The 24,164-nt window shown below is 38.4% G+C and overlaps 3 protein-coding genes across 8 annotated transcripts in view; all 3 read left to right on the top strand.

Moving 5' to 3' along the window:
- LOC142303207 (protocadherin gamma-B1-like) overlaps positions 1-24,164 on the top strand; it is a 184,571-nt gene that overhangs the window by 144,148 nt on the left and 16,259 nt on the right. The window lies entirely within an intron of this gene.
- LOC142300905 (protocadherin gamma-B2-like) lies at positions 904-17,348 on the top strand. Its single transcript, XM_075341915.1, has 3 exons — positions 904-2,062; positions 9,576-10,954; positions 17,340-17,348. The coding sequence occupies exons 1-3, from the start codon at positions 1,057-1,059 to the stop codon at positions 17,346-17,348; spliced, it is 2,394 nt and encodes a 797-aa protein (XP_075198030.1). The 5' UTR covers positions 904-1,056.
- Positions 17,763-19,690, top strand: LOC142303211 (protocadherin gamma-A3-like). Its single transcript, XM_075344413.1, has one exon. It carries the CDS (start codon positions 17,920-17,922, stop codon positions 19,588-19,590), a length of 1,671 nt encoding a protein of 556 aa, XP_075200528.1. The 5' UTR covers positions 17,763-17,919; the 3' UTR covers positions 19,591-19,690.

The raw sequence follows: 24,164 nt of genomic DNA, 5'->3' as shown, positions 1-24,164 counted from the left end.
TTTTACTTCTGCATATCCTCCTTTTTTGTGAAGGTATGATATTCATCCTGGTAATCAGCAACTTGTAATATTTTACTTTGTGCTTTTAAATATTTTTAGCATATTTAATGTCTTGCATTTCCCATTTTCTATGTATTATTATTATTTGAAAAAAAAATATGTATCTTTGCATTAAAGAATTCTTTAAACTATTTAATTATTGAATTGATATATATACTTATTTATTTAATTTTTTGTTTAGATATTTTAGATATAAATATATATATATATATATATTTGATTGTATTTGTATATGTATATATACAGTATATATATATATATATATATATATATATATATATATATATATATTTTGTAGCATATTATTGTGTTGCATTTCCTATTTTCTATATATTATTATTAATATTATAATTATTGGGAATGAATGAAAATATAACTCTTTGCATTAAAGAATTCTGTATTTATATATATATATATATATATAAAAATAAAAAATAAATATATATTTTATATATATATATATGTATATATATGTATCTATCTATATATATAGATGCATATATATATGTTATTTTAACCCTATGCTGGTATTAACACATCAATATATATATATATATATATATATATATATATATATATATATATATATATATATATATATTGGATGTGTTAATACCAGCATAGGGTTGAAATAACTGAAACAAATTAAAAGTGCTTTCAAGAATAGCAGGAGAAAGTATTCTGAGAATTTGGAGTTTATACTTACAAAATAATCATTTAGAACACTGCAATTCTGTTTTTTCACCTCTGAGCGCCGCTGTTTAACCAGTAAGAAGAAAAATGCAGAACTGAAAATCCACTGGTGTTTTTCTCTGCCACATTCTTTGCTGAGCTGCAGAAAGAAAGACAGACATTTTCTCGATTCTCCTGGATGAAGGGCTAAGGTTTTAATTTAAAAATACAATTGTTAATATCGTGAACATTTTTCTGCTTAACATTTACATTGGATGATAAACCCTTACACAATATTTTATGGAAAGTAAATAATCATTGAAGATGGACAAGCTTCGATCTTCTATACAAAACAACAAAGGAATCAGATGGCAAGTAATATATGTCTTATTTTCTTATCTTTGTTGCTCAGTCTCTGGACGGATTCATTATTCCATTGTAGAAGAAATGAGGAAAGACTCTGTTATAGCAAATATTGCAGATGACCTTGAATTAGATATTAAGCAGCTCTCATCTAGAAAACTGAGTATTGTATCCAGAGCTGCAGAGAAATATTTCTATGTAAATGTAGATAATGGAAACCTGTATATAAAGGACAGGATAGACAGAGAGACATTGCGTAAGAGAGCAGCTCCATGTTTGTTAAATTTTGATGCTGTGGTTGAAAATCCTTTTAAAAATTATAAATTTAAAGTTGAAATTCAGGATATAAATGATAATGCTCCACAGTTCTATCATGATAAATTAATATTGGAGATAATTGAGTTTACATCACCAGGAGCAAGATTTGCTTTACAAAGTGCAGAAGATCCAGATATTGGTAGTAATTCAGTGCAGACATACAAGCTCAGTGATAATCAGTATTTCACCCTTACTGAGACTATCCGAACAGATGGGACTAAATATCCAGAGCTTGTACTAGAGAAACCATTAGATCGAGAGACACAAGGCACCCATGAATTATTTTTATTAGCCTTGGATGGAGGGAATCCTATCAGGTCTGGTACAACATTACTAAAGATCATTGTTATAGATGGCAATGACAATGCCCCTATATTTAGTAAAGATATGTATAAAGTCACCAAAAAGGAAAACATCCCAGTTAATTCTACAGTGATCATGTTGAATGCTACAGACAATGATGAAGGAGTCAATGCACAGATCACATATTCTTTCATTAAAACACCTGCAAATATTCATCAGCCAGGAATATTTAGCATTAATTCAATTACTGGTGAAATAAAAACGAATGGAAACTTGGATTTTGAAGTCAATGAAAGTTATGAATTGTCTGTACAAGCCAAGGATGGAGGAGGCCTTGTAGCACATTGTAACTAGAGTTGAGCGCGGTTCGTGGTTCGTGGTTCTCCAGTTCGCGGCTCGAGTGATTTTGGGGCATGTTCTAGATCGAACTAGAACTCGAGCTTTTTGCAAAAGCTCGATAGTTCTAGATACGTTCGAGAACGGTTCTAGCAGCAAAAAGCAGGGCTTTTTACAGCTACAGTGTGCAGGAGCCATCGCTGGCAGCCTGCCACAAGCTGGTAACCAAGATAAACATCGGGTATCCAAGCAAAGCGCTTTGGTTAGTAACCCGATGTTTATCTTAGTTACGTGCAGGAAGCCCACACTTTCCCGCTCAGCTCGCTCCGCCCCCTCCTGCCCGCGGCATGTACACATACATACACAAACACACACACACACACACATCCCCCCCCCCATCCCCCCCCATCCCCCCCCGCCCGCCCGCTCGCTCGCTCGCTCGCTCGCTCGGCTTACCTGCGGTGATGAAGTCCCGCCATCCAGACCTCAGCGCTGTCACTGTCCTCCATGGCCGCCGCTTGTCACATCACCTATCGCTTCCGACCCGAGACTGACTAGCGGTGACGTCACGGACCTCTCGCGATACTTGCTGTGAAGGCGCCGGTCATTGACCTCAGTGACAGGGGCTGTCAGTGTGCTGGAGATCAGCGCAGGTAATGTACCTCGCTGACAGCAGCACTTGTCACCCCCCTGCAGTGACCTGGGCTGACCCATTGATGTTAGCTCAGGTCACTGCACTGCTCTCCCAGTCAATGGGGAACATCCTGCTCTTCATTGACTGGGACAGTGTGGATCGTCATGGCAACCCCTTGGATTACACCAGACCTGGATTTGTTTTTCAATCTAATAAATTGGTTAAAGAGGGAATGTTTTGGGGAGTGTTTTTTCAAATAAAAATGTGTTTGTCGTCTATTTTTTTTTATTACTGACTGGGTTGGTGATGTCGGGTATCTGATAGACGCCTGACCTCACCAACCCCAGGGCTTGATGCCAGGTGACATTACACATCTGGTATTAACCCCAAATATTACCCCGTTTGCCACCGCACCAGGGCGCGGGATGAGCTGGGGCGAAGCACCAGGATTGGCGCATCTAATGGATGCGCCACTTCTGGGGCGGCTGCGGCCTGCTATTTTTAGGCTGGGGAGATTCCAATAACCATGGACCTCCCTAGTCTGAGAATATCAGGCCCCAGCTGTCTGCTTTACCTTGGCTGGTGATCCAATTTTGGGGGACCCCTACGTGTTTTTTTTTTTAATTATTTATTTAATTTAAAATAACAGCGTGGGGTGCCCTCAGTTTTGGATTACCAGCCAAGGTGAGGTTGCCAGCTGTGGTCTGCAGGCTGCAGCCGTCTGCTTTACCCTAGCTGGCTACAAAACTAGGGGGAACCCTATGTCATTTTTTTTTCATTTTTTTGGCTAAATACAAAGCTAAGCACCCCTTAGTGCCACATGAAAGGTACCAAAGGGTGTTCCACTTTTTCTCCATTTTTTTCTCCACTTTCTCTCCACTTTTTCTCCACTTTTTCTCCATTTTTTTCTCCACTTTTTCTCCACTTTTTCTCCACTTTTTCTCCACTTTTTCTCCACTTTTTCTCCACTTTTTCTCCTCTTAATCTCCACTTTTTCTCCTCTTATGCTCCACTTTTTCTCCACTTTTTCTCCACTTTTTCTCCACTTTTTTCTCCACTTTTTCTCCTCTTATGCTCCACTTTTTCTCCACTTTTTCTCCACTTTTTCTCCTCTTATGCTCCACTTTTTCTCCACTTTTTCTCCACGTTCTCTCCACTTTTTTCTCCACTTTTTCTCCTCTTATGCTCCACTTTTTCTCCACTTTTTCTCCACTTTTTCTCCACTTTTTCTCCACTTATGCTCCACTTTTTCTCCACTTTTTCTCCACTTTTTCTCCACTTTTTTCTCCACTTTTTCTCCTCTTATGCTCCACTTTTTCTCCACTTTTTCTCCACTTTTTCTCCACTTTTTCTCCACTTTTTCTCCTCTTATGCTCCACTTTTTCTCCACTTTTTCTTCACTTTTTTCTCCACTTTTTCTCCTCTTATGCTCCACTTTTTCTCCACTTTTTCTCCACTTTTTCTCCACTTTTTCTCCACTTTTTCTCCTCTTATGCTCCACTTTTTCTCCACTTTTTCTTCACTTTTTTCTCCACTTTTTCTCCTCTTATGCTCCACTTTTTCTCCACTTTTTCTCCACTTTTTCTCCACTTTTTCTCCTCTTATGCTCCACTTTTTCTCCACTTTTTCTCCACTTTTTCTCCTCTTTTTCTCCACTTTTTCTCCTCTTATGCTCCACTTTTTCTCCACTTTTTTCTCCACTTTTTCTCCTCTTATGCTCCACTTTTTCTCCACTTTTTCTCCACTTTTTCTCCACTTTTTCTCCACTTTTTCTCCTCTTATGCTCCACTTTTTCTCCACTTTTTCTTCACTTTTTTCTCCACTTTTTCTCCTCTTATGCTCCACTTTTTCTCCACTTTTTCTCCACTTTTTCTCCACTTTTTCTCCTCTTATGCTCCACTTTTTCTCCACTTTTTCTCCACTTTTTCTCCTCTTTTTCTCCACTTTTTCTCCTCTTATGCTCCACTTTTTCTCCACTTTTTCTTCACTTTTTTCTCCACTTTTTCTCCTCTTATGCTCCACTTTTTCTCCACTTTTTCTCCTCTTATGCTCCACTTTTTCTCCACTTTTTCTCCACTTTTTCTCCACTTTTTCTCCACTTTTTCTCCTCTTATGCTCCACTTTTTCTCCACTTTTTCTTCACTTTTTTCTCCACTTTTTCTCCTCTTATGCTCCACTTTTTCTCCACTTTTTCTCCACTTTTTCTCCACTTTTTCTCCTCTTATGCTCCACTTTTTCTCCACTTTTTCTCCACTTTTTCTCCTCTTTTTCTCCACTTTTTCTCCTCTTATGCTCCACTTTTTCTCCACTTTTTCTTCACTTTTTTCTCCACTTTTTCTCCTCTTATGCTCCACTTTTTCTCCACTTTTTCTCCTCTTATGCTCCACTTTTTCTCCACTTTTTCTCCACTTTTTCTCCACTTTTTCTCCTCTTATGCTCCACTTTTTCTCCACTTTTTCTCCACTTTTTCTCCTCTTTTTCTCCACTTTTTCTCCTCTTATGCTCCACTTTTTCTCCACTTTTTCTTCACTTTTTTCTCCACTTTTTCTCCACTTTTTCTCCACTTTTTCTCCACTTTTTCTCCTCTTATGCTCCACTTTTTCTCCACTTTTTCTTCACTTTTTTCTCCACTTTTTCTCCTCTTATGCTCCACTTTTTCTCCACTTTTTCTCCACTTTTTCTCCACTTTTTCTCCTCTTATGCTCCACTTTTTCTCCACTTTTTCTCCACTTTTTCTCCTCTTTTTCTCCACTTTTTCTCCTCTTATGCTCCACTTTTTCTCCACTTTTTCTTCACTTTTTTCTCCACTTTTTCTCCTCTTATGCTCCACTTTTTCTCCACTTTTTCTCCACTTTTTCTCCTCTTAATCTCCACTTTTTCTCCTCTTATGCTCCACTTTTTCTCCACTTTTTTCTCCACTTTTTCTCCACTTTTTCTCCTCTTATGCTCCACTTTTTCTCCACTTTTTTCTCCACTTTTTTCTCCACTTTTTCTCCTCTTAATCTCCACTTTTTCTCCACTTTTTCTCCACTTTTTCTCCACTTTTTCTCCACTTTTTTCTCCACTTTTTCTCCACTTTTTCTCCTCTTATGTTCCACTTATTCTCCACTTTTTCTCCACTTTTTCTCTACTTTTTCTATGGTCGGTCTACCCATTAGCTCTGCCATGCATAGTGTAGCTCTACACCTACTGCACATGTTACTTTATGATTGACATCTCTTTCGTACCAGAGCTGTCTAAGTCTACTCTGACCCCATATTTGTCATTACTATATTGTCCTTGTACTGTATTATGACATTTGTATCATGTGTTTCATTTCTTGCTGTGTTGCAATTTTTTTGCTGCATCCCAATTGTACCTCTACATTGTTCGAGTTTATGTTATTGTTCTCTCACTCTTATGTGATACTGATTATTGTCATTTTTCATGATTACATGCAGATAAGTCCAATCTGACGAAGGCTCAGGCCGAAACGTCATTTGTAACTTGTTTTGGACAAAAACATATATGCTTATGAAAAAAAAATTTTCTTAATACGGACCAATAAAGAGTGATTTTGCATTACTATCCATTGTGACTTACTGACTTAGTCTGGGAGATATAGAGTGCCGAGGTTACTCACTAATTTTATCTATTATTACCTCTGAGCACCTATATACCAGTGAGCAGAGCTTCCTCTACAGTAGTTCTCCTGATTAGGCATGCCCTTACCTCATGAGCAGGGCATTGCAGCTTTGGTAGCAACCATTACGACATGGACTCTGCTGCTGTGGACCCGGGGAGAGTGAGTGCAGATTCATTGCACCCACACTCCTCACATGAAGGGTCCGCACTCCTAGAAAATGGGGGATACGTTCCCTGAGTGTCTCCCCCCCCATATTCTAGACGGTCCAGAGTCGTCGTGGGACCCCTTTATTTTTTTTCTTACAATAAATTGGTGAAAGAGGAAATGTTTTGGGACTGTTTTTTCAAATAAATTTCTTTTGTCGATTTTTTGTTTTTGTTAGTACTGACAGTTTATGATGTTGGGTATCTAATAGACGCCATGACATCACAAACTGCTGGGCTTGATCTCAGGTGACTTTACAGCTAGTATCAACCCGATTTATTACCCCGTTTGCCACTGCACCAGGGCACGGGATGAGCTGGGGTGAAGCGCCAGGATTGGCGCATCTAGTGGATGCGCCACGTCTGGGGTGCCTGCGGCCTGCTATTTTTAGGCTGTGAAGGCCCAATAACTATGGACCTTCCCACCCTGAGAATACCAGACCACAGCTGTCCGCTTTACCTTGGCTGGTGATCCAATTTGGGGGGTCCCCTACTTTTATTGTGTAATTATTAATATTTATAAAATAATTATAAAAAAGAGCCTGAGGGGACCTCCACATTGGATCCCCAACCACGGTAAAGCTGCCAGCTGTGGTTTTCAGGCTACAGCCGTCTGCTTTACCCTAGCTGGCTATCAAAAATGGGGGGACCCAACGTAATTTTTTTTTTTTAACTATTTTTTAAATAGAAAAAATTAATGGGCTTCCCTGTATTTTGATTGCCAACCAAGGTAACGGCAGGCAGATGGGGGTGGCAACCCATAGCTGTCTGCTTTATCTGCGCTGAGAATCAAAAATACCGCGGAGCGCTACGTCATTTTTTTAAAGATTTATTTTTACAGCACTGTGATGTCCAGCAATCAAAATACAGGGAAGCCCATTTTATTTTTAGTTATTTAAATAAATAATTAAAAAAAATATATGTTAGCTCCCACTGCATTTTTTGTATTGCTAGCTAAGGGTAATCCAAGCAGCTACTGGCTGCTAACCCCCACTGCTTGGTGTTACCTTCACTGGCAATGGAAAATCCAGGGAAGCATTTTTTTTTTTTTTTTTTGCCAAAAAGCTACAAAAAAAGGACGTGAGCTTCGCCATATTTTTGTATGCTAGCCAGGTATAGCAGGCAGGTGCTGGAAGAGTTGGATACAGCGCCAGAAGATGGCGCTTCTATGAAAATGCCATTTTCTGAGGTGGCTGCAGACTGCAATTCGCAGCAGTGGGGCCCAGAAAGCTCAGGCCAACCGGTGGTGCGGATTCCAATCCCCAGCTGCCTAGTTGTACCTGGCTGGACACAAAAATGGGGCAAAGCCTACGTCATTTGTTTTCTAATTATTTCATGAAATTCATGAAATAATAAAAAAAGGGCTTCCCTTTATTTTTGGTTCCCAGCCGGGTACAAATAGGCAACTGGGGGTTGGGGGCAGCCGTACCTGCCTGCTGTACCTGGCTAGCATACAAAAATATGGCGAAGCCACATAATTTTTTCAGGGGGCAAAAAACTTCTGCATACAGTCCTGGATGGAGTATGCTGAGCCTTATAGTTCTGCAGCTGCTGTCTGTCTGTATGGAGAAGAGCAGACAGCAGCTGCAGAACTACAAGGCTCAGCATACTCCATCCAGGACTGTATGCAGAAGTTTTTTGCCCACCAAAAAAATGACGTGGGCTTCGCCATATTTTTGTATGCTAGCCAGGTACAGCTGGCAGCCACGGGCTGCCTCCAACCCCCAGTTGCCTATTTGTACCCGGCTGGGAACCAAAAATATAGGGAAGCCCGTTTTTTTTAATTATTTCACTTATTTCATGAAATAATTAAAAAACAAATGACGTGGGCTTCGCCCTATTTTTGTGTCCAGCCGGGTACAACTAGGCAGCTGGGGATTGGAATCCGCAGCACAGGTTAGCCCGAGGTTTGTGGGCGCCTCTGCTGCGGATTTCAGTCCGCAGCCGTCCCAGAAAATGGCGCTCTCATAGAAGCGCCATCATCTGGCGCTGTATCCAACTCTTCCAACAGCCCTGGAGCCGGGTGGCTTGTTGGGTAATCATGAGTTAATACTGGCTTTGTTTTACCAGCCAGTATTAAGCCAGAGATTCTTAATGTCAGGCACGTTTGACCCGGCCATTAAGAATCTCCAATAAAGGGTTAAAAAAAGACACCACACAGAGAAAAAATACTTTAATAGAAATAAATACACAGACACATTAGAGACTCCATCTTTATTACCCCTGTCAGCCCTCCACGATCCTGCTCTTCTGTCTTCTTTCTTTCTAGTGTAGTAGTAGTGACGATTGTAGTGAGGAAGGATGAGATTCACCAGCTCATCACTTGGGGCTGGGGAACCTCCATCCTAACTACAATGCTCACTACAATCGGGAAGCAGCGTGCAGCCTTCACTCCGTGAGTGATCACTGCTGGCTGCTAGCGGTAACGCTGACAGACGCGTTACCATAGCAACGGTGCTCTCGGAGCCGCGGTTAGCGGTGACGTCACCGCTAACTGCGTTGCTATGGCAACGGTGATCTCCGTTAATGACCGGCTGTGTCAGCCGGTCCCTAACGGAACGGGGAGTCGACCGTGTGCTAGAGCATGTCGCCGGTACACGGCGATACACATATGTGCACCGTGTACCGGAGAGATGCACTCGCAGGTCCTACATGACGTGTCATAGTCATGTGACCAGTCTGTAGCCAATGAGATAATAGCCACGTGACTGGTCACATGGCTATTTTGACGTCACGATAGGTCCTGCTTCTCTGCTGGCAGTGCAGGTCACCGGGAGGATTCAGCGATCATCGGATGGAATAGCGGCAGGAGACAGAGTGCAGAAGGGATCGCGAGGACCGGTAAGTGTTATGGCAATGTTTATTAACTGTTTGTGTACATTTATAATGCATTTTTATGTGTTTGTGATTGCCTCCCATTATAGCCTATTGGTTCTAGTTCGGTTCGTCGAACGTTCGACGAGCCGAACTCGAGCCAGACCCCCCGTTCGGCGAACCGCCTCGAGCCGAACCGCGACCGGTTCGCTCATCTCTAATTGTAACGTTCTGGTGGACGTCATAGATGTAAATGACAATGCTCCTGAGATATCCATCATCTCATTATCTTCTCCAGTTCCTGAGGATTCTGCACCTGGAACAATGATCGCTCTGATTGAAGTCCATGACCAAGATTCTGGAGATAATGCAGATGTTGACTGCCAAATTCTTGAAAATGGTCACTTTGATCTATTGTCATCAGACACTTATTATAGACTTGTTTTACAAACCGTTATAGACAGAGGAAAGGCATCTTGTTATAATATCACTATTATAGCTACAGATAGGGGATCTCCACCTCTTTCCAGTACACGACTTCTCACATTGGATGTATCTGATGTCAATGACAACCCACCAATATTTTCTAAATCTTCTTATGTGGCTTATGTACCAGAGAACAATCTACCAGGAGCTTCAATATTCAGTATACAAGCCTCAGATCCTGACACTGGAGATAATGCTAAAATAATTTACTTCATTTCCAGCACCATTACAGAATCTCCATCAATAACGTCTTATCTCTCCATCAATATAGAGACCGGAGTTCTTTATGCTCAAAGATCATTTGATTATGAACAGAACAAGGAGTTTCTAATAGAAGTTACAGCCTCAGACAATGGATCCCCCTCTCTGAGCAGCAATGTTACATTATTTATCCATATAATGGACCAGAATGATAATGCACCAAAGATCTTATACCCATTACCAGATACTGGTGGGTCAGGTGTGTTTGAGATGGTACCTTTTGTTTCTGAGCTTGGCTCTTTAATAACTAAAGTGATAGCTGTGGATGCAGACTCTGGACATAATTCCTGGCTCTCTTATCACTTTATTCAAGTATCAGACCAATTTTTTTTTGTGATAAATGAGCGTACAGGGGAGATCAGAACATCACACATTTTTCAGGAAACAGACATGTTAAAATACAAGGTTGTAGTGATGGTGAAGGATAATGGACATCCTGCGCTCTCTGCTACAGCCACCTTAAGTCTTATTATTGCAGATGACTTTCAGCAGGTTGTTCCTAAGCTCAGCAACAAACTGAAAGATGAAGAAACTCAAAGCAACTTACAATTATACTTAGTGGTTGGACTTGCACTTATTTCCTTGCTCTTTATAATAACTGTGATGGTGGCGATTATATCCAAATGTAAGCAGCCAAAACCATTACCAGCCTTCTCTTCTCTCGCTACAAATCTGTATCCTCCAATTGATCCCAGGACATTCTCCATGTACAGTGATGGATCGTTACCTTTACCATACTCATATAATATGTGTGTGGCGCTAGATCCTTCTGATGGTGACTTTACTTACATGAATCCAAGTGGGAATGTTCCTGTGGAAAATCTGATTGATGCTGAAAATACAGAACAAGGAACTGTGCTTGATCTAAGCACAGACCAGGTAATAGTTTATACCATTATATGCTAAGTGGATTATTCTATAAAGTATATTGTAACTTTAAAAATTACAAGATTCATTTCTATTATGGTAATGGGTTTCCAGGAAAATGAAACTCTAAACATCTGACATTTAGGCATGACATTGGAGTCAATAACTAACATATGTATTTTCTGATTATCAATTTAAATTACAAATATTTCTGAAGGTTGATTCTTGGTTTAATTCAGTCCGTTGAGTCCTAAAATTATTAGCCTAATAAGTGACAACTTTTTTAAAAAAACATTAATATTGATTAGTAGCATTAAGACTGCACAATTCTTTATACCTTTTTCTAGAAAAATAAAAATGAATGCTCGCATTTTAGAAAATTCAAATGTTTTGCTTTGAACTACAGTGTCTGAAAGTTTATTATTTTAATAATGAGAGATGTATTTTGGAAATAATTGTTTTATAACCATAGACATGCATATTGTTAGTTATATGTGTATCTTTTTTTCAGTTTTCAAACTGAGAAGTGTTTCAAATTCTTTAAAGGGAGCCTGTCACATCCAACAATGCTATTTACCTGCTGATATAATGGTAAAATACAGGTAATTAGCATTTACGTCCTGTGTGGCTGGCTTACTAGAGCAGTGGTTTTAGGAAGAAAGTAGTTTTATTTTCTCTTCAACTTACATTAAAGCTGCACTCACTATATGTGGTGTCGATTAAAACTCTCTGCACTCCTGCGATGACTGGAAGCAAGCGGCTGCAGGGAGGATGTTACTTCATTTTTTTCCTTGTAGACGCTGGTTTGGTAATGTAACTACATAGCATTTAAAGCTATGTTTTTGCATATTGCCATAGATTCGGTTTGTAAATAGCATTTCAGGATAGAACAGCTTCTTCCTCGATTCTCCTTTTAGTGAAAAATGTGTAGAGAAGTTGCAGTGCAAAAAGAATGGGTTAGAGAGTACTTGAGTATTATTAGGACATCCTCTAAAATTTGGAGTACATCCTCTAACATTGAACACAATTTTATAAAAAAAAAATATACAGTTACGTTTTTGTGTTATGTGAAATGGTAGTTTTTTTTTATTTCTACCAAAAATGGGAACAAAACCTCTGAGGGGAGGATTCCCAGCAAGCATTAACTTTATCTGTCAGGGTCATGAAAATATTGAATTTTATGTGACTATGTACCGAATAAATTGGTCTTCTTTTATCGAATAAATCTCAATCTGGTGTATCACCTATAGTTCTTAAAACGGATTATTGATTAACATTATTTTACAAGTTTTAAAATAGTTTTTTTTTTCGGATTTATGCAGCACACTTTCTAATGTGGTAGAAGAAGTTCAGCAAACACTTCTAGAATTTAACTTATGTGTATAGAACTGTTTGGCTTCCCAAACAGGATGAAAATGATTATTTCATGAAATTTTGTGACTGGTTACTTACCAATGGGCAAAAATTGGAAAATAGACAGATTTAGTCTAGTCAACCAAGTGATAAATCTTGTATAGATCATCTTCCAATATAAGTTCCATTTGTAAGGTAATAATGGTATGGAAACAGATAAAAGCTTAATCATTACTAGGTACACAAAACAAAATACGTGATTCTTGGTTCTGAAACATTACTGGATCTGTCCTTATTCTTAGCTATTATTTATGTGATACAATCAATTCCTCACTTTAATTTAATTTTCATTTCATATGGTGCTAACTACTAGACCTGCAATTCAGTAGCCCATAACTGTCACCTGCAGTGGGCAAAGCCCCATGAGTACTAGTACACAAGTTCGTAAAGCAACTTTCTTTGTTTTTTTTAATACTAAAATTTATCTAAAAACTGTTGCTTGGATATTCATAATTGCTGATTTTTACCATAACTCTACAATGTTGAAGTCACTAATTATTTTGCAGTAAGATTGGCGTGCTGGCTCTGAGCTTGTGATAAATATTTGGCTGTGTTTTCATCCTCCTTGATAATGTACTGTTGACAATTTTTCTTTGATGTCTTGGTATTATTTTGTTAGTATTTTGTATATTTCCTTTGGCTTTCAACACTAAATCCTTCTGGTCATGTTTTCGATCAGATTCAAGCAAAGCTTGACTGAAACGGATCCCAGATCTTTTCGATATGGTCCCAATGTTGGTGCATACTGGTTTACTCACTTGGATATGTATACATCTTTTTCTTTCTCTCTAGCCACAAGTGTTTAATTGGTTTTAAGTACTGGGACTGTGGGGACCAATCCAGCACCTTTACTTAATTGTTTTTGAACCATTTCTTCGCCAATCTTGACAAATGGTTCAGATCATTATCCTGCTGGAACAATATGTTACCCTTTTCATACCCATAGTACTTGAGTGTATGAAGTAACTCCTCTTGTAGGATACTTGCAAATATCTCAGCATTGTGATTTGTGAACTACATTAATCCTGGTCAAGTATTCAACAACTTTGGCTGTGAAACAACAACATATCTTCAGACTTCCTCCACTGAACTTGACAGTTCCTTCAATTTCTCAATCTGTTAGCCCTTTTTTCATTTCTTTCTTCCAGGCCCATTTGCCCCATCAGAGCTCAGTTTATTGACTTTTGTCTCATTGCTACAAATCACCTCTTTCCAATCTTCTACTATCCACCTCTCCTACTTCTTTGAAAACGTGAGTCGACGCTTCTTATGATGATATTGAAGTCGAGGCTTCTTCACCTTTTTTCAGGCTACCATTCCTGACTTGTTTAATGTGCATAGTACAGTACTTGCATGGATATCTGTGACATCACTATTATGAATACTAAGAGCCACCTCTACAACCGTGTTTTTGTGGCCAGATCTAATAGACCTTGTGATGAGCCCACTTGTTGAATCTTATATTTTGCCTGGATGTCCACCTCTTGGCTTAGGAATGGATAGACAGACTAAATTTCATATTCTTACAACTGAATCAGCATAACTAATCATCTGATAATAGTCGCAAGTCAAATGTTTGTATGAAACAGGCAAGATGATTGTCTAAAAAATTAAGATTGTCTCACGCTCAAAGCTGTCATGACTGGTGTGATATGGAGCCTGAAAGTCAAAAGTTTAAAACTGTTAAGCGGGCTTCACATGGTACGATCTATCGTGCGATTGCATGAGCGATCGTACCCGACACCGTTGTTTGTGCATCATGGGTAAATCGCTGCCCATGTCGCACAAAGTCGTTCAATCACCGTCACACGTACTTACCTGCTGAGCGACCTTGCGGTGGACGACGAACATCCTCTTCCTGAAGGGGGAGCAACGTTCGGCGTCACAGCGACATCACACAGCTGCCGGCCAATAGAAGCGGAGGGGCGTAGATGAGCGGGATGTAAACATCCCACCCACCTCCTTCCTTCCGCATAGCCGGCAGGAGCCGCGTGACGCAGGTAAGCTGCTGTTCATCGTTCCCGTGGTGTCACACGGAGCGACGTGTGCTGCCACGGGAACGATGAGCAACCTGCACCAGTAAAAATAAATGATTTTTTAAAGTAAACGACGAGTACACGACTCACGATTTGTGAGCGTTACTGTGTCGCTCGGAGGTGTCACACGAGACAATATCGTGTATGATGCCGGATGTGCGTCACGAAAACCGTGACCCCGACGATGCGTCCCACGAAAGATCGTCTTGTGTGATGCCCACATTAATCTTTAGCTTGTCACTGTAATTCCTTTTTGCTACAGGCTGTTTTTTTTCAGCTTTCATATAAAAATCTTAGTGGGTACTTGTTCCTTTATCATGTTGAGTTTACTCATTATTCTTCCATTAGACGGTGGGCTGGAAAACTGGGGACTACAATGCCTCTGTTTTCTCATATTTCTTTAGATGGTTCCAATGATTAGCAGCACCATCCAAAGTTTTCATACTATGAATATAGAAATGTTATCCAGTGCTTAAGTATCTAAAGCCATAGCCTTATTTCACATTCTGTATTACTACTGCCAGACTCTGACATGTTAACTCATTAAAGATATGCATATTTTATCTTTGGAAAACTCTTTGGTGTTTAAATCAAAAAGGTCCGTGGAGCCTCTGTTAGGAGTCTCAACACAGAAACCAGCCAGATATCTCTCCGGGAAGGGCCCAGCCAAGGAGTGACTCTTTTTAGGGGACCACCATAACCACCATATTAAGTGGCCCTTTTAGTCAATATCCAACTTTTTGACAAGTTTAAAGATATGACAAGGGAAATACCAAGGCCAGGTATCCATCCACAGACAGCTGTTTCGGGGTATTGCCCCTCATCAGTGTGGAGTAGGATTCTGGCTGGGTGGGAGCAATGCCTAGTAGACCAACAAAACAAAACAATCACTGATCTCGGGGAGACCAGCCAGAGAAAACCCTGCCAGCAGCCAGCGAGGGCGCTCAAGACAGTGAAATCCTAGGTACATTGCCCCCTGGGAAATATGAAAATCAAAAAGGTCCGTGGAGCCTCTGTTAGGAGTCTCAACACAGAAACCAGCCAGATGCAAAACAAAACAATCACTGATCTCGGGGAGACCAGCCAGAGAAAACACTGCCGGCAGCCAGCGCGGGCGCTCAAGACAGTGAAATCCTAGGTACATTGCCCCCTGGGAAATATGCAAATGAAAAAGGTCCGTGGAGCCTCTGTTAAGAGTCTCAACACAGAAACCAGCCAGATATCCCTCCGGGAAGGGCCCAGCCAAGGGGTGACTCTTTTTAGGGGACCACCATAACCACCATATTAAGTGGCCCTTTTAGTCAATATCCAACTTTTTGACAAGTTTAAAGATATGACAAGGGAAATACCAAGGCCAGGTATCCATCCACAGACAGCTGTTTCGGGGTATTGCCCCTCATCAGTGTGGAGTAGGATTCTGGCTGGGTGGGAGCAATGCCTAGTAGACCAACAAAACAAAACAATCACTGATCTCGGGGAGACCAGCCAGAGAAAACCCTGCCAGCAGCCAGCGAGGGCGCTCAAGACAGTGAAATCCTAGGTACATTGCCCCCTGGGAAATATGAAAATCAAAAAGGTCCGTGGAGCCTCTGTTAGGAGTCTCAACACAGAAACCAGCCAGATGCAAAACAAAACAATCACTGATCTCGGGGAGACCAGCCAGAGAAAACACTGCCGGCAGCCAGCGCGGGCGCTCAAGACAGTGAAATCCTAGGTACATTGCCCCCTGGGAAATATGAAAATCAAAAAGGTCCGTGGAGCCTCTGTTAGGAGTCTCAACACAGAAACCAGCCAGATGCAAAACAAAACAATCACTGATCTCGGGGAGACCAGCCAGAGAAAACACTGCCGGCAGCCAGCGCGGGCGCTCAAGACAGTGAAATCCTAGGTACATTGCCCCCTGGGAAATATGCAAATCAAAAAGGTCTGTGGAGCCTCTGTTAGGAGTCTCAACACAGAAACCAGCCAGATACAAAACAAAACAATCACTGATCTCGGGGAGACCAGCCAGAGAAAACACTGCCAGCAGCCAGCGAGGGTGCTCAAGACAGTGAAATCCTAGGTACATTGCTCCCTGGGAAATATGCAAATCAAAAAGGTCCATGGAGCCTCTGTTAGGAGTCTCAACACAGAAACCAACCAGATTACTGCCAGACTCTGATATGTTAACCCATTAAAGATATGCATATTTTATCTTTGGAAAACTCTTTGGTGTTTAAAGGCAACTTGACATCAAATTTGGTGACTATAAGCAGCAGCTACCACTACTGAGCTCTTATATACAGCATTCTAGAATTCTGTATATAAGAACCCAGGCCGTACTGTATAATGTAAAATCGTTTTTATAATACTCACCTAGGGGGCAGTCCGTTCTGATGGGTGTTGTTGCTCTCTGGTCCGGCACCTTCTCTCTCTGGTCCAGCACCTTCTCTATCTCTGCAGCGATTGCTGTTTTCCTTCTTCTGAGGCCATTGTGCATGACGCATCCTATATCATGCACACTAGCCGGCATTGAGATTCTGCGCAGGTACACTTTGATCTGCCCTGAGTATTGTAGAGTGCATGTGCAGGAGATCTTTAACCTTTCCTCACACCTGAGCATTACAGTACTTTGATCTGCCCTCAGAAGGGCAGATGAAAGTGCGCCTGCACAGGGCCGTAATGCTGGCCTGGGCTGGATAGAAGGAGGATGGAGATTGCAGCAGAGAGGAGGTTCTGGACTGGGGAGAGGAGGAGAGTAGCGACACCCATCTAACCAAAGCACCCCCTAGGTGAGTATTACAAAAGCATTGTTTACGTTATACAGTGGGGCCTGGTCACTTATATACAGTATTCTAGAATGCTGTGCATAAGAGCTCAGTGCTGGTGGCCACAGCTTATAGTCCCCAAATCTGGTGACAGGTTCCCTTTAAATGCCTTTACTCTTGCATATTCTCCTATTCTATTAGGTTACATGATTGTTTAGGCAAGCACGTGTTATTTTGAAATTTACTATCAACCTGTAACATTTTACCTTATGCATTTAAAAATGTGTAGTATACTTTGTTTTGTTGTCCCTTTTTGACATATTTGTTGCTCTTTATTAATAAAAAGGACAAACAATATACAGCATATTGCTCTTTGTTTAAAGATTTTATAAAACTATTTTATCTGCTTAGGAATAAAACACATCAAAATCATTAAAACATTGCTCAAGAAAGTCATTAAAAAGTATTTTGATAATTTTGAGTTTATAAAGAAAAAATAAATGAAGAACACTGCAATTTTATATTTTCACCTCTGAGCGCCGCTGTTTAACCACTAAGAAATAAAATGCAGAACTGGAAATCCAATGTTATTTTCTCCTGCCACATTCATTGCTGATCTGCAGAAAGAACCACACACAAATGTCTGGATTCTCCTGGACACAGAAAGAAGGAGGATACATTAAAAAGAAGAAAATGAACAGATATTATGAACATTTCTCGGTTTAATATTTACATTGGATTCCAAACCTTGCTGGATATTTTAGGAGAATAAAAGGACAAGATGGAACCTCCTATACATGATTACACAGGAATCAGATGGCAAGTAACCATTTCTATATTATTTTCTTGGCTGTGTCATTCAGTCTCTGGTCAGATTCATTATTCCATTGTAGAAGAAATGAGGAAAGACTCTGTTATAGCAAATGTTGCAGATGACCTTGGATTAGATATTAAGCAGCTCTCATCTAGAAAACTGAGGATTGTATCCAGAGCTTCTGAAAAATATTTTTATGTCAAATTAGATAATGGAAATCTCCATATCAAAGATAGAATAGACAGAGAGACATTGTGTGGAGCAGAAACTACCTGTCATTTAATGTTCGATGCTGTGGTTGCAAATCCATTAAATATTTTTAAGGTTACAGTTGAAATTCAGGATATAAATGATAATTCTCCACAGTTTTATCATAATACAATTGCCTTAGAAATAGTTGAATTGACATCACCAGGAGCAAGATTTGCTTTACAAAGTGCAGAAGATCCAGACATTGGTAGTAATTCAGTGCAGACATACAAGCTCAGTGATAATCAGTATTTTACACTCACTGAGAATATCAGAACAGATGGGAGTAAATATCCAGAGCTTGTACTAGAGAAACCATTAGATCGAGAAAAACAAGACATTCATAGATTAATACTAACAGCCTTGGATGGAGGAAATCCTATCCGGTCTGGTACAACAATATTAAAGATCATTGTTATTGATGCTAATGACAATGCCCCTATATTTAGTCAAGATATGTATAAAGTCAGCCTAAAGGAAAACATCCCAGTTAATTCTACAGTGATCATATTAAATGCCACAGACAATGATGAAGGAATCAATGCACAGATCACATATTCATTTATGAAAACATCTGGAAACATCCATCACATGGGGAAATTTAGCATAAATTCAACTACTGGTGAAGTAAAGATCAATGAAAATATGAATTTTGATATTGCAAAGAATTATGAATTGTCTGTACAAGCCAAGGATGGAGGAGGCCTTGTAGCTCATTGTAAGGTTCTGGTGGAGGTCATAGATGTAAATGACAATGCTCCTGAGATATCCATCACCTCATTATCTTCTCCAATTCCTGAGGATTCTGCACCTGGAACAATGATTGCTCTGATTGAGATTCATGACCAAGATTCTGGAGATAATGCAGATGTTGACTGTCAAATTATTGAAAATGTCCCCTTTAATTTGTTATCATTAGACAATTATTACAAAATTGTCTTAAAAACTGCAATTGACAGAGAAAAATCCCTTTCTTTCAATATCACTATTATAGCTACAGATAGGGGATCTCCACCTCTTTCCAGTACACGAGTTCTCACATTAGATATATTAGATATCAATGACAACCCACCTACATTTGCTAAATCTACTTATGCAGCTTATGTGCCAGAGAACAATCTGCCAGGAGCTTCAATATTCAGTATACAAGCCTCAGATCCTGACACTGGAGATAATGCTAAAATAATTTACTCAATTTCTAACACCATTACAGAATCTCCATCAACGACGTCCTATCTCTCCATCAATATAGAGACTGGAGTTCTTTATGCTCAAAGATCATTTGATTTTGAACAGAACAAGGAGTTTCTAATAGAAGTCACAGCCTCAGACAATGGATCCCCCTCTCTGAGCAGCAATGTTACATTATTTATCCATATAGTGGACTAAAATGATAATGCACCAAAGATCTTATACCCATCCCCAGATACTGGTGGGTCAATTGTGTTTGAGATGGTGCCTTTTGTTTCTGAGCCTGGCTCTTTAATAACTAAAGTGGTGGTGGTGGATGCAGACTCTGGACATAATTCCTGGCTCTCTTATCATTTTATACAACTGTCAGACCAAAATCATTTTGTGATAACTGAGCGCACAGGGGAGATCAGAACATCACGCATCTTTCTCGAAAAGGACACATTGAATTATAAGGTTGTAGTGATGGTGAAGGACAATGGACATCCCGCACTCTCTGCTACAGCCACCTTAAGTTTTGTTATTGCTAATGATTTTCAGCAGCTTGTTCCTAAGCTCAGCAACAAACTGAAAGAAGAAGAAACTCAAAACAAATTACAATTATACTTAGTGGTTGGACTTGCACTTATTTCCTTGCTCTTTATAATAACTGTGATGGTGGCGATTATATCCAAATGTAAGCAGCCAAAACCATTACCAGCCTTCTCTTCTCTCGCTACAAATCTGTATCCTCCAATTGATCCCAGGACATTCTCCATGTACAGTGATGGATCGTTACCTTTACCTTACTCATATAATATGTGTGTGGCGCTAGATCCTGCTGATGGTGACTTTACATACATGAATCCAAGTGGAAATGTTCCTGTGGAAAACCTGATTGATGCTGAAAATACAGAACAAGGAACTGAAAGTTTAAAAGATGATTTTTCAACGTCTGAGCAGGTATGATTTTTTATGGTTTTACCTTTTAATAAGGTTCTAGCATATTATTTGTTATAATTAATTGATTTAAACTGTATAATAGTTTCATTTTAGTGAAAAAATTGTAACATTGTTTATTAAGAAAAATCTGTCTCATAATGAAAAAATCCATGCATTTTTTTGGCAGCTTCTTCAGGGATTGGAAAAATTTGTATTATACAGTAGAATTATTTTAACATTGTTAGCTTTGGAAACAGGCAGTTATCTAAAAAATGAATCATGGTTTTAGTGTTATAAAACATCTAAATATATCCATATTCTGTAACTTATAATTATTTCATTCATTATATTTCTATATACCTTTCAAAAATCACTTTTAATAATGCTTTAAGTTTCTACATTTTGCTTGTTCGATACTTTTCACAACTGTTTCATAACTTATACTCTATATCAGTTATGCACCTAAAATATAATCAATTTTTTTTCTCAAAAAAATTCTCATATTTGTCTAAGAAAGTATGTAAAAAAAACTTGACTGAATCTAGTCAAGTAGAAACATTCACACATTAATGAGCTCATGGTTGCCTCTGGCATGTCCTCACAAATTCATGCCATCATGGGTTAACAAACATCATGACATTGCAAGAGGGCTTATGCAATTAAACCAGTGAAGTGGCACAAAAATAAGCTGTATTGGGCCTGACAAGATGTGAGAATTATATAGAAATCTATTACTAAGTATCAAAAACTTCCCTCATTGCTACTGTGGGGGTAAGGCCTAGGCTGTAGGCCGTTTGTCCAGATGTAATAAGATAATCTGTGTGTGTGTATATAATTAAAGCACAGATGTCATTGTATAATTATCTGTATGTCTGTATGACAATCGCATGCCATAATATGATTTTAAGATGTGCGCTCAGGAAAGTGTTAACCAAGATAAATAAGCCAAAATGTACAATGAACAAAGAAGTATTCATAACACACTGATTGTATTCATAACATGTTGGTTCTCACCAGCTGGGATGTGAAGCTGGGGCTTTATCTCTTACTCCTTGTTTTCGTTTCAAGGTCAAATGTTAGACTGTATAATCATGAGATTTTCAATACATGAGCCAGAAGCTTATTTTGCTCAAACAATGAATACGTCTTGGCGTGATCATTGTTGTCTGATTCATTTATATCTGCGCAGATCGATTTGAAATCAGCCTCTGTGACTCTGAGAGACCCCATTTGTGGTTTCCCTAAAATTCCCAACCTTGACACTAACTGTTCACAATAGATGATAGTCACAATTTACCTATTCTTCTTTTCACAATGAACTTTGCCTAGTTTATGGCATGAGCAGTTAAAACTGAAATACCGCTCCATAAGGTCTGAGTTAACCCATTTCTGCTTATTTCCATGAGGCTGCTGAAAAGAACAGAAAGTATGTGTCGAATATTAGGCTTGTGTTCAGTGTGAAAATGGCAACAGGTTTGTTCTGTGTTGTTTTTCAACTATAAAAAGGGATATGAAAAATTTTAAAAAATTATTATCATTTTTTGTAAGTCCACATTTGTTATGAAAATATAATTTAAACAATGGGTCATTTTGTGATGAAGTTCATTTAACGTTTAGGTATTATCTTTATTTTGCTACTATCATTCTATTAACATTTTTGTCTTCCAAAAAGAAGAAACCCAACTATTTACTTTTTTAAAATTTGGAATAGTTATTACAGCAGAAAAAAATATTTTCTCCATTTTAGAATTAAGATATTCTTTTTTGCCATTCATAGAGAATAGAGTACCTTACAAAATTCAGTTAAGAATCAACCAGTTGAACTTCTATGATAATAAATTCTAGCACTAAGGATGATTGATGAATCATTCAAATTTGGCCTAAAAATTCAAATATCATCACATTTGTTTATGTGAATAGAATGTGTCATATTATTCTCTGGGGTCTAAGTAGACCTGAGAACATAAACATTTGTCACCGGAATTAATTTCTGTAGAATCTTTCCCCATTTTTTATTGATGTTTTAATAAATAAATTGGTTTTCTTATTCATGATGTAAAGAGTAATTTCTATTTATAGGAATATTTATGATCTTTATGGAATCTCTATTATACTTAAGGCTAAATAAGTTAACAATTTTTAGACCGACTTTGATCATACATGATTTCTATTTGTAGGATTATTCAATCTTAAAATTAAACATATTTATCAAAAAGCATTAGCCAATTTAATAAATATGGCACATTTTGCCTTTTCTAACCTTTCACTAAAACTTATACTGTTTTGATAACTATGCCTCTGTGTGTATTGTTTTTGGCCCAAAAGTGGATTAAAATGCACGCATTTCTGAAATCACTATCATTGCCACTGGTAATAATTGTCAAAGTTAAGAGTTTCATATGGTGGATCCCTTCCTAGATAACTATTATGACCTTCCTAATTTACAGAATATAAAAGTTAACCATTCATATCAGAAAAATACTTGCAAGTTTAGAAGTGGCACATGGCTTAAAATTAAAACATTGTAGACTATATAGATTCCATGGTAGGATTTTTTTTGCAGTCAGGTATATAAAGGGGATGATGAATTGTATGAATATTTTCATATTTTAATTCTTAAATATATTTTGAAAATTGTAAAATGAACTAGATGATCAAGGAAATATTGAGCAAACAAGTACAATCAGGAAGCTTAATTAAGAGGAGAATGTAATATTTGAATTGGCATAGCAGGGCATGTAGAAAGGGTAATATGATTTATAAGATGTGATAGTTATACATTTTGTGTCATAATCAATATCAAGTTGGCTCTAAATTATAACTTCTGATGTGCTGTATAAGGATAATGGATTATCCAAAGGGTTCATTATATGGAATGTCACTATGGAATGTCACACAGAGCTAAGAACTGTATTAAGACAGCTAATGCTATATAATGCAAAGAACGAGGAAAGGAGTTTTCCATGTGCGAATTTGCCTGAAGCCAGAGAAAAGGAAATGTTGGTTGTAACTTACAATATGTAAGCAGCACTACACAATTGGTGCATACCAGATAAATTAGAATAGGTGTTAAACATCAGGAATGGAATAATGAACCATGGCCTTTCCAGACACTTTTATTATGAACACCAAAAAAAGCCTCTATAGTCTGAAGCTAACTTTGCTAGAGCATATATCAGGGAAAAAAAACAGACAGATTCCAAAAACTTATTAATGGTGATTTATTCTGGATCTTTCAATTATATACTTGACACCAGATGGTTTAAATGAATGTATAGAAAGCACATGACAAAGATAAATGTTTTTGTATTTATTTTTCAATTGCAGACATTTAGGATTTTATTTGTAATGTTGACTGCATTTGTAAAAGCATGTTTTTTCTATGTGTTCAATATAACTTGTAACACCTTGGTTGGAACCCCTCCCTGGCATTAATTTAGTGGAAAATTGAATGAAATGGTTAAGTGTTTGAGAGACTTCTGTAGTGCCAACTTTGACTAGTTCATAAGTTGACAATCATGCTTTGAACTTGTTTGATTATGAAAAAATAATATCACTTGAAGTTGGCAGACCTCAGTCTACAGCAGCACCCTCAGATTGTATTAATCTGTTTTCTTCTTATTATATAAAGTATCCATTTCCAGCTCCACATTCCCAATTACATAACATTGGAAAGAGATATAGGTTTTAATTCAACAGGATTAGCATTTTATGTTTTTAAAATTTATTTTATTGAGCAGAAAATAAATTATCCTTTTAAAATCTCAATATATCCTACCATGTTTATTTGGGTATTTTTTATTTTATGCTTAAATACATTTTACCACAGCTTCTAAAATGAACAATATTTT

The sequence above is a fragment of the Anomaloglossus baeobatrachus genome, chromosome 4 (assembly GCF_048569485.1).
Source record: "Anomaloglossus baeobatrachus isolate aAnoBae1 chromosome 4, aAnoBae1.hap1, whole genome shotgun sequence".
Classification (NCBI taxonomy): domain Eukaryota; kingdom Metazoa; phylum Chordata; class Amphibia; order Anura; family Aromobatidae; genus Anomaloglossus; species Anomaloglossus baeobatrachus.
Note: the sequence above shows the minus strand (reverse complement) of the source record. Positions and strands in the feature narration are given on the sequence as shown.